The following is a 16484-nucleotide window of genomic DNA, read 5'->3' as shown; positions in this document are numbered from 1 at the left end:
AAACAAAAGGAGAAAAATTGTCACGAAATTAACACAGGCTCTCACACAAATATACCCACGATATATATATATATATATATATATATACACGGTATGAACAAAGCATTCAAGTGTATAGGATTTTTTATTAGAGGTCAGTAACACGGTGACGTTTCAATTACAATTTCATTTACGCGGTATATCTCGGTTAAAATGTGCAACTCTCTCGGTGAACCAGGTTTCGTGGTGTACGGGAAACGTCGATCTCGTTGGGAAAACTACGTTGAATTTCATCACTGTAAAAGAGAGAAAGAAAGAGAGAGAGCAGAGAGAGAAAGAGAGAGAGATAAAAGCTAATCTATTTAATCCCAAGTATGAAAAATTGTTCGTCCCTTTAGAGACTCGTTTCGTTTATCGCATTATTATTCCTTAAAGGGAAAGAAAGAGTTTTCAAAGTGAAAAAGAGATAGGACAATCAAAACGAGATAACACATTTAAAACGTATGTGTGTTTGTGTAACACTTATATCTATCTATGTGCATATGTATTTTTTCATCTTCTAATTATCTTGGATAATATCCAAGTTTATTTTTGTTTTGTTTTATTATTACTAGAATAATTTAAAGATAATTTCTTCATTGTATTTTATCAAAGTTCATCAAACATTTCGTATCATTTTATCTTTTATTCTACATCAAAATTTATCCATAAATTTGACCATAGCAATTGTGATAAAATGGTGATGATGATGATGATGATGGTGGTGGTGGTATTCCAAAGCTTTCTCGCTTTTGTTTCAAGGATCATTTTGGAAATGGTCCAGACGTTGGACTGTGTCCGACGTTTCTCGTTATTGCCTCTTCCATCTCAACGAGAATAAAAGAAAAGGGAAAACCTTTTTCAAAGATCTTTATGTCTACGTAAGTCTCTTCTTCTTCTTCTTCTTCTTCTTAAAAGTGGGTGACGATGAAGAAAAAGAATAAAAGCAAAAAAAAACAAAAACTAAAAAGAGAAGTAGAAGTGGAAATGGGGGTGTCAGGGTGGTGTGGTGTGGTGTGGTGGGTGGGTTTGAAGGAAAGGGAGTTTGAGTTAGAGGAAGATCTTTCAATGTTGCAACCAATCCACCATCAACACCATCACCATCTCACCATCACCAAGATCGACGACGTGAAAAGGAATGAAGCCTCCCTCACCCCCTCACCCAACTTCCATCCTTCTTTCTCGGTGGTCACTAAAATGCGTTTTCTCTTGGTACTTTCGTCCTAGATTCGCAAAGGACAAACGCATTTTCTCTCCTTTAAAACGTCCCCAACGTAATCGCTTTTTCGTGTTATCCTACGTACCACTCTCTCTCTCTCTCTCTCTCTTTCTCTTTCTCTTTCTCTCTATTCGGATTTCGAAACTTGCCCTACTCAACTTCACTTTTCTTTCTTTCTATATACTCTCTCTCTCTCTCTCTTTGTTTCCATCTTTCTTCTATCCATCTCTGTCTACTTTATTTCTTTTTGTTTCTCAATATCTAGAAAAGTACATTAAATATTTATTTTAAAGTATAGTCTTATTCTTATATTCATTTTATAAGAAATATTTTGTACAATTCAATTGAATTATTTTATTCATTCGATGATCATAATTATGCACTAAAAATAAAATGAGATAGAAGACAGGTATGCATTTGTTTATGTATTTCAATTTACGTGTCACGTAATCACACATGTAACACGTGTGATATTTTTTTTTTTTAAATTGATATTACTCTTTTAAAGTATTGTTACTAAAAAATGAAAATTGTGAGACAACGCGTAAAATAAAAAAATAAAACACATATCTTTACCGTTAATGTTTGACACAAGCCTAGAACGAAAGTGCAGGGATTTTCACTGTACGAGTTTACAGAGAAAATGCTCGTAAATTATCGTTAGCATAAATCATGAGCTAGCAACATTCGTTACCGGTGTATGGTAAAAGGGACGTTAGAAAGGGATATGGTATAAACCGCAAGAACCGCGAGTCGCGACTACGCAACGACCAACCAAAACTTTCAAAGTTAATTTCAACCGAACCGAGAAGTGTCTCCATACGTTATCGAGGTTTATAATTCTTTTTAAACCCTTCGAAATATATTATCATCGTCATCGTCATCCCAACGACATCATTTTACAACCCTTGACTCTCACTTACTTTTCCCTTTTTTACTTTTTATCATCCTCGCACATTTTCGTAGGTAAAAAACAAATTAATTTTCCACTCACGTGTGTGTATTTAATATTTCTTCGTCAAGGGATGAGAAAATAAAAGAGAGAGGGAGGGAATAAGAGGTTGGGAAAGAAAAAACAGGGTGTCAGAAAATTATTTTGTTCTTATCTTTCTTTGTTTTTTCTTTTTCTTTTTCCCCAACCCCTTGTGAAAATTTAACCACGTCGTTGGGTTAGTTTGGTTTGTCGATCGTGGTAGTAGTAGTAGTAGTAGTAGGGTCGTAGGGATTCTAGGGCGAGCGTTGGAATTCAGTTTCCACGACGTTTGAGATTTCTTTTTCCTCCTCTCGTTCCTTCCTTTCTTTCTTTCTGTTTCTTTTTTTTTTCTTTTCTTCTTCTTTTCCTTTATCGCTGCTTGCTTTTAAACGCATTCGAGCGTGGAATTTAATTGATAATCCAAAAAGAAAAAAAAGGTATCCTTGTCTGTTACACGAATAATCCAAGGAACGAGGTTGAAAATGAGATTCGACGAAGCGTTAAAATTGTCCAATAATGGAAATTTCCCTTCTCCTAATTCTACGTCTCCATGGGAATTACAAGTTACGTTAATATTGGTAGATGATCCCATGAGACGAACAATGTCGCTCATAATATGCAATGTGAAAGATTAAATTTTCCTATTTTAATATGCCAATAAAGTGTTTAACCTTATAATAAATGCTAATATAATAATAATAATAATAATAATGAAATATTTAAAATATAATTAAAAAAAAAAATATTCGAATGAAGAAAAATAATATAAGGTGTCCAAAAGAAAAATGATGAATGCAATTAGAGAAAGGTTTGACATAAAAATAAAATTGTTTCAAATGAACACCTTGTAATATTTCAATAAAATGGCAATTAATTTCAACACTAAATCAAAATGAAATATCAAAATATTTTAGTATTTATAATGTTTGAATATTAAAAAATAAAATTTCCTAAAAAGATCTTCAGGTAATTCGTTGACTTAAAGACGTGTGTATCAAACTTTTTGTTATTCCTCTTTAATAAGATTTTCTTGATTATATTATGAGACACATTTGTGAAACGAATTAAAAATCTATTTGATATAAACAATATATAACATTTAATACGTTGATATATAATAAAGGTGTAATCAATCAGTTATAATAACAGAAAAGATATATAACAAAACGTTTAGTTCGATAATTACGACGTAGCGAATTACGAAAAGACGATTCTCAAGCTAGAATATCGAAGAAAGTTCGTTAACTCGGTGATGATTAATAGTCAGAGTTTATTAAACGAGACGTGTTACGATATTACACGTTCAAGAAACTCCACTCACGTAAAACTCCCAACCAACCAAACCAAACCAACTCAACCAACCCAACAACGATCGATATCCAACGATACGATGAAAAATATCCGACCATGATATATATATATTATAAATATCGACGAATTTGCATTTGATCGGTTATTCTCTTCACGAATTTTTTTTTACATACATAAACACATACTCACATTTACATAGACACACAGGACACACAGAAACGAAACGAGGTAAGATTCGATCTTACGATGTGCGTGTATGTTTAAATGTGTATGTTTAAGTTCTATGTATATTAAAATGTATATGTATATGTATCTGTCTGTCTTACTACATGTGTGTGTGCGTGTGTGTATAAATCGAAGAGGGGAAATTTAATAGGGCTACGTGGGCGTTTAATGATACCTCGTTACGAGGCCACGGTTTCTTTTCTTTTTTCTTTTTTTTTTTTTATCAAGGAGAACATATCGTTTCATCAAATTCGCAAATTCGCGACGTGGGTATAATCATCTTGTTTAAGATAAGAAAAAATAAAAAAGAGCAAAATGAGAGGAAGATAGGAAAAGAAGAAAAAGATTAAGTATTTCTTTCTCATAACTTTGAGAAGAAGTTTTTTTCACAGAAAAAAAAAAGAAATAAGTTTTATTTTCTCGAGTACGATTCCAACAACGAAAGAAAGAAAGAAAGAAAGAAAGAAAGAAAGAAAGTATGAAAATAAAAAAAAAAAAAATTAAAAAGAAACCAAAAGAAAGAAAAGGAGACCACGTTTCTCTAGCATCTCGTGAAAAAAAAAACTAATTAATCGGACTTTAATATTCATAGAAGCATTCGCGTAAATGGTGTGCTTTAAAAACAATTTAATTAAGTCTCACCCTACTTGTTTTTTCTTTTTTTTTTTTATTCCCTTTTTATTCATCCTTCTTCTCCTTCCTTTTCTTATTTTTTTCCCCCTTTTTTCTTTACCCTATTTACGACTTTCCGGCCTTAGGTTTTGCTCATTTTACCTTCTTTTAAAGCAAGTTCGTCTTTCTTTCTCTAACTTATTTCTTACTTTTGTTACGTATTAGTGTCTCGGCTCAAGTCATCTATTGTAACAGGTGTAATTCTAATTAAATTCACTTTTTTTTTTGTGATACTAATCTTGAGAGAGAGAGAGAAGAAAATAAAATTTAATCAGTGACGTTTGATGATTTATTACGAGATGTTCACTTTAAACAATCTTTTTCTTTTTTTTTGTTAACTCATTCTTTTTTCTGATTTAATTCATCACGTTTTTTTTTTGGACACCTTATATTACTTTTCTTCTTCCCATATTTTTTTTTTCTTTCGTAAATACTGTAAGAGAACATTTTGATATTTCATTTTGATGATCTTAAAAATGTTAACATTAATTGCCATTTATTGAAATATTACAAGGTGTTCACTTTAAACAATTTTTTTTTATATCAAACCATTCTCTAATTGAATTAATCATTTTTTTTTTTTAGACACCTTATATTATTGCAAGTCTTTCACAATTTTTTTTTTTTCGTAATACTGTAAGAGAACATTTTGATATTTAATTTTGATGACCTTAAAATGTTAACATACATTAATTGCCATTTCATTATGTTAACTCGTTCGTATGACCCAACTGTCATGTCGTTTCTCTTTCACTCACATTTATCTATCCTTTCTCTTTTATTATAGTAAAAGACACGAGGAATAGGACAACTATGACAAGAGACAACGAAGAGTAGACCGAATGAACGAACGAAACGAGCGGCTTTGTAATTTTCCTTGCGTGCACGAACTACGCGATATTTCTCTCGAAGGAAACCATTTTCCCTTGAAATTGCGTATCATCGTTGTCACGAACGTGAGGATATTTCGGGGGAGGGGAGGGGAGGGGAGGGGTGGGGGGCGGGAATGGAGGTAGGAAGAAGAGGGTGGGTCGTTTAATGCGACCACGTTTTCCCCTTTATCTCTCAAACCCATCTTACCTTTTAGTAACCAGTTAGATCGAAAATTTCATTTGAAAAATCTATTAATTACAATTGTATGTGTACTTTTCTATTATTAACTTTTCTTTTTTATTATTAATGCTTGAGACACGAATTCAAACAAGTTATAACATTTGTTTTTTTATTTTTTTTAATGCACGAGTGTCGTGTCGACGAAAAATTCAATCAATGCACAAGTGTAATAACAAAAATTTAATCGATGCTAGAGTGTCTAAGAAAAACTATCATAGATATACCATTACCATCATAACTCGTCAAGGTAATGATTTCATTCAAATAAATTCCAAATAAAATTAATAAAAAAAAGTATACTCATGTGATGTTTCTGATATAAAAAAAAAAATAAAAGAACAAATCGAATGGTATGAACTTTTCAATGAAATTATTCGAAAAATTAATGAAAAGGTAGATAAAAGTATTCCATAAGTTGAAATAGAGAATACGTATGATCATAATGTATAGGCATTCATCATATTAATCCGTTTATCTTGCAGCAAACACATGGTACCTTCTCTCTCTCTCTCTCTCTCTCTCTCTCTCTCTCTCTCGCTGTCTTTCTCTTTCTCACTCTATCTTCAAAGTCTCTACCGTGTGTCGACTCGAATAATGGAACGCACCATATGTTCTCATAAACTAAACGAGTTGTCACATTCAAATGTTATATACATACATACATATATACATATATATACAATATAGCAATCTTAATGCACGTATGTAATATAATGGATTTCTATCTAAATTATTTCCAGTATTTGCATTCTGTCATAGTTAATATAGAACAAAATTATTAAAAGACTTAGTCTATGTATGTGTGTTTTATTTCTTATTAAATGAAATGATTTCAATGAAGACTCATAATAAGAATAATTTACATTTCATATTATATATGTAATTTTTTTTTATTTTTTTATTATAGAAAAGAAGATGAAAATAATTGATTCTATTAGAAAAAAAAAACACAGATAAATTGTGAAAAATGAAAGAATGAATGAATGGCTTTTGAACATTCATCTTTGATCAAATCGTTTACGTTCTTCATTCCTAGACGTTTTCAGCTTCGTTCACTTGCAATATATTTCTCGTCACGATTTTATCACCTTTATATGTATATATATATGTAGATTGAAGTCCTCGAGATTTTCTATCGAAGATGAGAACCCTGGTGCAAAGTACCCACTCTCATTTATCGCACTTGCAGCACCGTTCCAAATAAGATCGTTCATTCTATATGAACCTTCTGTGTTTCATTTTGGATAAAATTAAGATTTTTCTTTTTTTTTTTTTTTAATGAACGATTTAATTATATTTTTTAATGTGTTCTATTTGTTTGTTTTTTGGGAGGTTTTTATTAATAATGATTTCATAGTTAAGTTTAGTAGTGTGTTGTCAATTAATTATTTATTTTTTAAATTGATTCAATACTTGCATTTATTTGAGATCATATATTATGACACTTTTATATTACATTTTTTAATTTTATATTATATCACTAATGCATTCTTTATTATAAATTTTAAATAATTAAATATTATTACAAAATTTCGAACGTAATAAATTTTCAGTATATCATACATGCAATTATTATTCGAACAACTAGTTAATAATATATATAGAGAGAGAACTTATTTAATATTTTCCAAAAAATAATTACCAATTTGTAACGTACATGCTTTTTATATACACCTACTATTATTTTAATTAATATCATATATATATAAAATTTAAAAAGTAATATTGAAATATTGTTTAATTAATTTGTTCATCAATAGTTAGTATGTCAAACATTTATATGGAAAACTATTGAGTATATATAATATGAAAGTTTACCATATAATATACACATTACATATATGTTTCTTCTTAATTATATATAAAATACATATTTACTTATCTATAATTCTAACAAGATCGAAATATTTTATCGAATCTGCTTCTCGTTTCTCTTTTCGGTTTGCATTAACGAGCTACTGAAGTTAACTCATACGGACTTATGTTAGAGGAATTCATATGCACATGTGTGTATGTGTTCACCAGTCCTTGGTGGTAAGGCTAGGTGTTACTTTAACCAAAGCGAATATGTTGCTTGTACTACTTTCCGGATTATATACTGGTTATATACTAGTTATATACTAGTAATATAAAGCGAAGTATGCGTTCGTTGGTTCGTTATTTAATGCCAACTCGTAAGATACGCGACTTTGCAGATGAACGCACCCAACCGCATTTAGTTCGAAATTGCAATACTTGGCCCACAGTATCCTGTTATCAAAGTTACATATGTAATATGTTAATGTACATATATTTTTACATTTCTTTATATGTATATATATATATATATATAATTAATTATTATATTGATTGTGTAGAATTTTTTATATAATTATCTTAAGTTTGAGAACGAGTTAAGTCTATGTTTTTTCATGGGGAAGTATTTTGCAGATTTTATTTTAGATTTGTAATAATAAAATATAAAAATATTATATGTAAAATAATAATATAAAAAATAATATAATAATATAATAAAATAAATAAATATATAATATATAATATAATTAATTTATCTAATAAGGGTAATTTTACTTAAACTTACTTTAATTCATATTAAATCGAAGTATTTTTCTAAGTATATATTTAATATAACACATTTTATTTTATACAATAATAAATCTTTAATTTTTTTTGTTTTCTCAAAATGAGAAATTGAAATGACAAAATTGACGAAATATATTCAACGTGATATTACATTTTTAATTAAATAAAACCCTCAAATGAAACGAATCAAGTTTTATGATAAAAATTGAATATAAAAATGATAGTCATCGGTTTTATCTTTTCTCGTGAAAGAATTTCAAATGAATTTAAAAAATATATAATTATTAAAACGTGTTCTCCTTCGTTACATTGATTTTTAATGTTATTCTTCTTTTCGTTTAACTATCTTTCGAGATTATAAAAGTCCCTTACTTTTATAACGACGTGAAGAGATAAAAAAAAAAAGAAAATTCATTGAGTACTTCGTTTTAACTTAAAAAGATTCTCTCTTCGAAGTTATTATAATATAAAATATAAAAAAAGGGAAAAAGAAAAGGGAGTAGAAACCTTTGATCGGGTTTAGATTTCGTGTCTTTGTACAAAACTTGAACAAAAAAAAATTTACTTAACTAACTCAAGTTTTTTCGCACTTTTCAAATTAATTTTTAACACGAAATGGGAAAGAATATTTTTCCTTGTTTTTTTTTTTTTTCATTTGTAGCAAATTTTTGTTAAATAATTTATAAAATATCGATAATATTTTTTTGTTTGTTGTTTAAGGAAAAAAATACCACGAATAATTTTGCAAATTCTTTTCTATTGTTTTTCAATTGAAAATTATTTTGACAATTACGTATTTTAGATTTAAACAAACACAAAAGACTATTTAATTATTTGCTAGTTTTTTCTTTTTTTTTTTTTATTTAAGGTAGAAAAACGAGAGAATAATTTTTTTAGTTTTGTTATTATCTGTTTATCGAAATGCCACGAATTTGAGGTGGGGAAAAATTTCACAAATTCGTTTCGTATTTTATTTGTCAAATTGAAAATAAATTCCATCGAAATTCGCTTATTTCAACTAAATATTCGTATCGTTGTTCGATGAAATATGATAATTATTTTGAAATGCACGTTGTAAAAAGATTAAAAAAAAAGGATTATGGTAGAATAGATAGATAGATAAAAGAATTTGTAAAATCAAAAAAAAAAAAAAGAAACAACAAAAAAGGTAAATTTTTTTTTTGTTAAAACGAGTTCGTCGAAATATTATACGAAATATGAAACGAATTTGTCCGTGTTATTGTCAAATCGTTGAAAATAACGATGGGACAAAATGCTTACACACCTGTCCCCCCAATGATCGACGTTTCGAAACGATCACCTTCCGATCTTTTGATTTAATCGACGATAGGATATTCCATTGTTTTCGAATGAACACATACAAAGGAACACATATATAGAAGAATCATATCGTTCAGTTGTATCCAATATTCTACAAAATATAATTCACCAATCATTCGATTTGCTTGCTTGTTCGTATAGTTGTTTTTGTTATTATTAGAATCGTAAAAATCCTGGCATCGAACGTGACTAATCTTTTTCCGTTTAATTATTTAACTCTCACGTGTTATTTTATTATAATATAAAACGATTATTCTACAAATAATATTATTACAAATAACAAATTAGATTCTATAAAATCAAGTATTACAAATTTCTTTTTCAACTAAAGAAACCAAGCACGATTTTAAACGTCGACTTTTCTTTTTTTTAGATCATTACTTCACTAATAACAATCGAATTTCCAATTTGATCTGCAAATACAAGTAGAAGTAGAAGAAATAGAACAAAGAAGAAAATCGTCCTTTTCGTAATACGGTAAAACACAAGAAGAATCGTGACTTTTTCCTTTCCCCATAAAAAAATAAAAAAAAATTTCATTCTAAAATCAATCGAGAAATCTTCGTTGGAAGTTTCCATTTAAAAAAAAAAAAATAAAAAAGAAATCACAGATAAAATCAAACATCTATGTGTTCACGTCAATGTGTTCTACTACACATACTACTGTCAAACTATGCGTGTGTGTATGGGTTCATTTAATTTAATCGAACGGCTCGTTTATTCCATGAGTATAATTTATAGGAAAAGTATGGGGGAAAACAAGAAAAAAAAAGAAAAGAAAAATACATATAGATGACATTTCGTAATCGTTTTCAGGATGGTATCTCGAACGATTTTTTTTTGTTTTTTTTTTTGCGGAACGTCCGCAAGCGTCCCATTTTTCGGACCGGTGATTCCTACGTTCGTTTATAGCTTGTATCGTTTTTTAAATGGGCTTTATGACCGTCGAACATAACGTGCCGATAAAGCTCAACGATGCGTCCCTCTTTTACCACCCCCACTATGTTCAGAATCATCCCTTCATTCTCCTTGTCCTCCTTCTCCCACCTTTTTTCTCCCCCTCCCTACCCTACACCCTCCCACCCTGTATGCGTTCACTTTACTCTACCAGTAATGGTTTTAATCAATTTATAAAACCGCGTTGTACCGTTCGGTTTCGTCGTACGATCTTGTATTGGAACCAGAACCATTTTCAAACCTTCCTGATCCTTTTTTTATTCTTTCGAACAACATTATTATTATTATTTTATTTTTCTTTTTTTTTTGTCTGTTATTGTTTCGTTCATTTTTTAATTCTTTTTATGGTTTTACTCTCTTCATCGTTTCATCGTTTCATCGTTTCATTATATTTACATGGATTTTTGTTTTCTTTTTTTCAAATCACTCCCATTCTGAAGAAGGTTTCACTTCAAAAAAATAAAGAAAGATTGTTAATAATTAAAAGCATATTTAAAAAGACCAAATTTCATAGTTTAACATTAAGGGTAATTTGTCGGTGGTTGTTAAAACACTTTGTAGTCGCGTTACTTAACCATAATAGCATTGGAGACCAAAAAAAAAAAAAGAAATATCCTTGAGTAGTAGAGGAGGAGTTCATTGGTGAACAACTAGGGACTACGACAAGGATGACTACGACGACGACGACAACGTGAAGAAGGAAATGGTCGAAGTTATGTACACCACTGTGCTTTTCAGTATGACGGGAATGGGACTTTTCCAAACTTGGCAACGATTCCGGATTTCGTTTGTTCCATCACGAAAAGCGAATAGAGTTGTAAGAATAATAGTAGTAATAGTAACTTCGTATGTATATTACACCACTACACTAACATTAACTATCACTATCATTTGCTATACCTTAGCAAATGCATTTATAAACGGGTTGCCTTTTCCGTTGTTGAGAAATCCGAGTGAAATCTCGTCGCGAATCGTTGCCCTTTTATCGTCTTACGAAATTTCAACGTTTTCTTTTTATTATTATTATTATTATTATTATTATTATTATTATTATTATTATTACGTCTAGTAGATAATCCATGAGATTATTTGTAAAGGATGGGGGTAGAAATTATTTCCAATTTAATTATTCCTTGAATCATCCCAAAGGATGGTTATGGGCTATTCGATTCTGTTTACTTAAAGCTTTCGGTTACCGGTTTAACATCAGTCATCTCAATTTAGTAACATCGATCCAACAGAGAGATAGAGAAAGAGAAAGAGAGAGAGAGAGAGAGAGAACGTCACTTTAATCCCTTCGTAAGCTTCCGTTTCGAGTGCCCTTTGAACTCGGATTAACTTACCAACGTACTAACTCTCTCTCTCTCTCTCTCTCTCTGTCTCTGAATCGTCGTCATCGTCGTCATCTGTAAACCCGTCGTCCAAGCTTTGTATCAAAACGAAAGGACTTTCAAAAGAATCTGTCCTCTTATTTTTTTTTTTTTTTTTATTACTTTGTTACTTTTATAATATTTTTTTTTGTCTATTTTTCTTGCTCTTTTATCTTCCTTTTACTTTTCCTTCTTCTCATTTTTCTGTAACATTTTTTTTTTGTCATATTTTTTATAATTCTTTGATAAATTTTAATATGAACTAATCCTAAGGCCACCCTGATGCACCTTTTTATTTTATTTTGTTGCAGATATACCTAACTAGTATTTGTTTTTATCTTTTGGTGATGATTTGTAAACTCTGATGCAACTTTATTGAAAACCATGAAGCACCTTTGTTTAATTTTTTAATTTTATTCTGTTGCAAGTATACTTTAAATAACTAACTAATTATTAAAAAAATATTGATCATTAATTAAATAATATTTTAATAATTTAACTAGAATTTTAATAAGCATATATATGTGAATAAGACAATGAAAGATCATAGTAATATCTCTTTTGTACATACAATGTTTATTTTGACTCTTGGTGGAGAAAGGTCGTAACAGCTGAACAAACTTCACGAATTTACCGTTCTACTTCCGTTTTCTCTTATTTCTTCCTTTCTTTCTTTCTTTCTCTTTTGATCTTTTATCTTTTATCTTTTATCTTTTACTTGCTTTAATATTACACACAATATTTGTTTTGTTTTTTTTATTTCTAGTAATATTCTGACAATTATATTTGCTTGGAAAAATTGTCTGAACAAATATGCAATATGAAAGTTAATACTTTGATTGAACCATAAATCAAAAACTTGTGAAAAGTTTGGTTCTTTTATTATTATTATTTTTTTTTTTTTATGTATAATACTCGTTTAATTAAATTTCGAATTTGGTCTTTGGTAATATCCCAATAGTGATTTAAACAAAAGGAGAGAATTAAAATGATGTTTAATTAAAATAAAATATGTATAATTTTCTACACGAATATTATATGTATAAAAATTAAGTAAAGATGTATCAAATTTTTTATTATTATTCTTCTATCAATTTTATCATTGTATTTGTTAAATATATTCTTCACTTTCTCATACGCTCAAATATATGAGAATGTATTTGTTAGATAATTTAAAACAAATTTATTCTATTCACTGATAGTTTAACATTAACGTGAAAACTCATCAAACTTGAATTTATTTTTTTTTTTTTTTAACTTCTTTAACAATTTTATTTAGTTTTCATCAGAAAAGTGTTCGTAGAAATAGACTTAGTAACCTAATCGTATCTTACTCTCTCTTTTTTTTAATTTTCTTTTTCTTTTTTCTTTTTCTTTCGATGAAGAAGAAGGAGAAGAAGAAGAAGACTGTAGACTAATCAACTAGTCATTTAAAAGTATTCTAGACTTGGTTATTCGTAATTAATTAAACGATACGATACTACGATTTCGTTAAAACTCGAGAATCCTGTTACTTCTACTTGAAGAAAATTTGCAATAAAATTATTTATAAGAATTATTAAAATGGAGAAAAAAAGTAAATGATAAGAAAAAAATAAAAATCAAAATCAAGTGTATTATTATTGAATATTTATTACATTTATTAAATATTCATTTCTCTTCTTTACAATTATTACGTTAAAAGTATATTGTTGCAATGTGTTCCAAGAAATTAACATAAAACAAAGGAAATAAAGTGTATATAAAATATTAATTGCAATAGTCCAATATTCATTTTATTTTTCACATATTTATTATGTAAAAAACAATCAATAATAATTAATATTCTCCTAATTTATGTATCATCGTCACGTTTATGTATCACTTTGTATGTACATACAAAGCTACAATTTGTTCTTAACAAAATATAACAACTCCTTAAGACAACCTCTCCCTCCCCCCCCCCACCATCTCTTAGTTGTAGTTCATCTTAAATCTCTGGTCTCTCGTTATCTCTTTAACGTTTGAAGTTCTTACCGAAGCTGACCCAGTAAACGAGCAAATTCTCTGCAACGAACAAAGGAACCATCCTTGCCTTTTTCCTCTTTTCGCGTTATTAAAAGAGACGAAGATCCCTTTTGAGAGATATCCCTTCTACCCTCCCCCTCTCTCTCTCTCTCTCTCTCTCTCTTTCCCTTTCCATTCGATTCTAAGCTTGGCCTTTTCACTCGTTCATTCTTACTCGGTATCATCTTTTAACAGACGAGACACGAGTCGTTAACCAATGAGGTCGAACAAGATCTCAAGATCTTTGATCAAATTCTCTGTGAATGAACGTTTTATAATCGTTTAAACAGAACAAATATTGTTTTACATCAAACAACGCATTAATTGTATTATTAATAATAATTATAATGATTATTTGAAATATGATCTAATATTAATATAAACTATTTCTTTTGTTCTTTTTCATGTAACATCATCATACCATTGGAACGTACGAAAAATTCTGGACTGATGCTGAACACAACTCTGATTGATTGATTGAAACTCGCTGATGGGTAACATTGAATCTCATTGAAACCATTAATTATTATCTTGAAATTAAATGGACATGTGCACATTTATTAAAACATTATCTTCAATGGGATATCATTTTACAACATTTCAATTTTCCATCCCCTTCACCATTTTCCTTTTAACATACGAGAAACGTTATCGATTATGACAAAATACGTTGACACGATCCTATGACTACGTGACATTTATCTTCTCTCTCTCCTCTCTCTCCTCTCTCTCTCGGAATTCTGTGCAAAAATAAAAAATTCATTTTTTTTACCAATGGCAAAACACACTCTCGTCAATTTCGCATGTTCAAAACCAAAAACGGTTCGCGGTTCCGTATGCAAACTCAAACTCCGATCGTGCCGAACTGTCCCGAACGTTCTCCGCACTAAATCCCACAAATGACGTCTACTCGTGTCCAATCTCACCCACACATTCTCTCTTTCTCTCATACTCATACTGTTTCGTTGCATACCACCATCACACACCATCACCTCGGTGCATCCGATACGCGACCAATGTATCGCTTGCAAACGAAACCTACGGTGCTTTCGTGGCTAAATCCGTGTCATCGATACACCACCCTCACCCTATCCCATTCACCTCACCCCCAACCCGACACTCCGTACTCTCATACCCCCATCCATTCTTCTTTTACTCTCCCTCTCTTTCATTCTCTCTCTCTCTCACTCACTCATTCACTCACCCTACTATCTACCTACTCTTGTGTCTCGTGAACCAATCCCCGACTGATCCACTCGTTAATTACCCCGAATCCCCTTGAATCGATCGCCATTGTGGCTACGGCACTCTACGACTCGTCTATTGGTCTTCAATACTCTCTCTCTCTCTTACTTGTTCATTCTTTTCTATTCTTTGTCTATCCATCTATCTATCTATCTATCTATCTATCTCTCTTCATTATCTTCTACCACTTGATACATATACTTTTTTTGCTTTTCTCGACGGGTTACTTTCGGGGGGTGTGTTTCTTACTTTACTTTTGTTTTTTATTTTCTTACTATTTATCTTCATTGTATCTCTTATTCTTTTTACTTTGATTTTACGTTCCCATGTGATTTTATCTTTCCATTTATGTATCTCTTTCTATACTTTTTTACTTACCCTCAATTTCAATCCTTCTCAATTTTTTGTCTCACTGTATTTGCAATGGTCAATCATTTTTTTCGTTGACTTCAAACAAATGTGGTGTCTTCCATCGTTCCCCCTTTTTTTTTTCTGTTAATGTTATTGTAGCACTTTTGTCAAGCACCCTGAAGACCTATCAACGTGCATCCTGTGACGAGGAAACTATGACATTAAAATGTCCACCAGGTACAACGGTATCAGTCGCACTTGCACGTTATGGGAGAGTTGCTGGAAGTGGACCATTAAGATGTGGAATATCTTCCTCCGATCTTTCATCAAATTTTGTCATCGATCGTAATCAACAAAGCAACGATACGTGTTTGTTATCTACTTTACAGGTATGTCTCAACGTTGATTAGTACAAACAAAATAAACTTTCATTGCAAATAATTGATAAGGGAAAAACGTTTTGTTTATTTTCTTTTTTTTTTTTTTTGACTCGTGGAAGTACAACATTAATCATTTTTTTTTATTATTATTATTAATCTGTCTTCATTGTTTTATTATTATTGTTTTTTAATTTTTAAAGAAGAACGAGTTTCATGAAATTTCAGGTTATCATTGAAGATTCGTTTTTAGAAAATGAAACACGTATTTTGACGATGAATTTATTTTCAAGATTTTTTCCAATCAAGTCCAGTTTGATTATATGTAATTTTTGAAATTAGTATTGTTGAATTGTTTTCTGCTACGTGTTTGATTGTATTCCTCCATTGAATTCATATTTCTTTCCAAAACTCAAATTATTTTATCAAGGGTACATTTTTACAATATGAAAATTGAAAATTTGTTCATGTAATTTTTCCAAAGAAACTTTTGATTATCTTATCATTCGTTTTTATATGTTTATAACAAATTATTTCTTGTCATCAAAGTTCGAATAACAACTGAAGAACAAGTTGTTGCATTTTGGGAAGAAATATATAATATGTTGTTTCATTTTATTTTTTTATTTGTTTTTTCTTCTTCTTATTCAGCAAGCTGGATTGATTCGTTTAAAAATAATAAT

The 16484-nt window shown here is 29.9% G+C and overlaps 1 protein-coding gene across 6 annotated transcripts in view; it reads left to right on the top strand.

The window, feature by feature from the left end:
- LOC107072366 (uncharacterized) overlaps positions 1-16484 on the top strand; it is a 134622-nt gene that overhangs the window by 81251 nt on the left and 36887 nt on the right. For all 6 annotated transcript variants that reach the window (XM_015332232.2, XM_089171470.1, XM_089171471.1 and 3 more), the window contains one exon: positions 15584-15813. In XM_015332232.2, the coding sequence (XP_015187718.1) occupies positions 15584-15813 (230 nt within the window). The remainder of the gene's footprint in view (positions 1-15583; positions 15814-16484) is intronic.

The sequence above is a fragment of the Polistes dominula genome, unplaced genomic scaffold (assembly GCF_049000335.1).
Source record: "Polistes dominula isolate Pdom_NZ unplaced genomic scaffold, Pdom_raw_medaka contig_26, whole genome shotgun sequence".
Lineage (NCBI taxonomy): Eukaryota > Metazoa > Arthropoda > Insecta > Hymenoptera > Vespidae > Polistes > Polistes dominula.
This window is presented reverse-complemented; position numbering and strand designations above follow the sequence as displayed.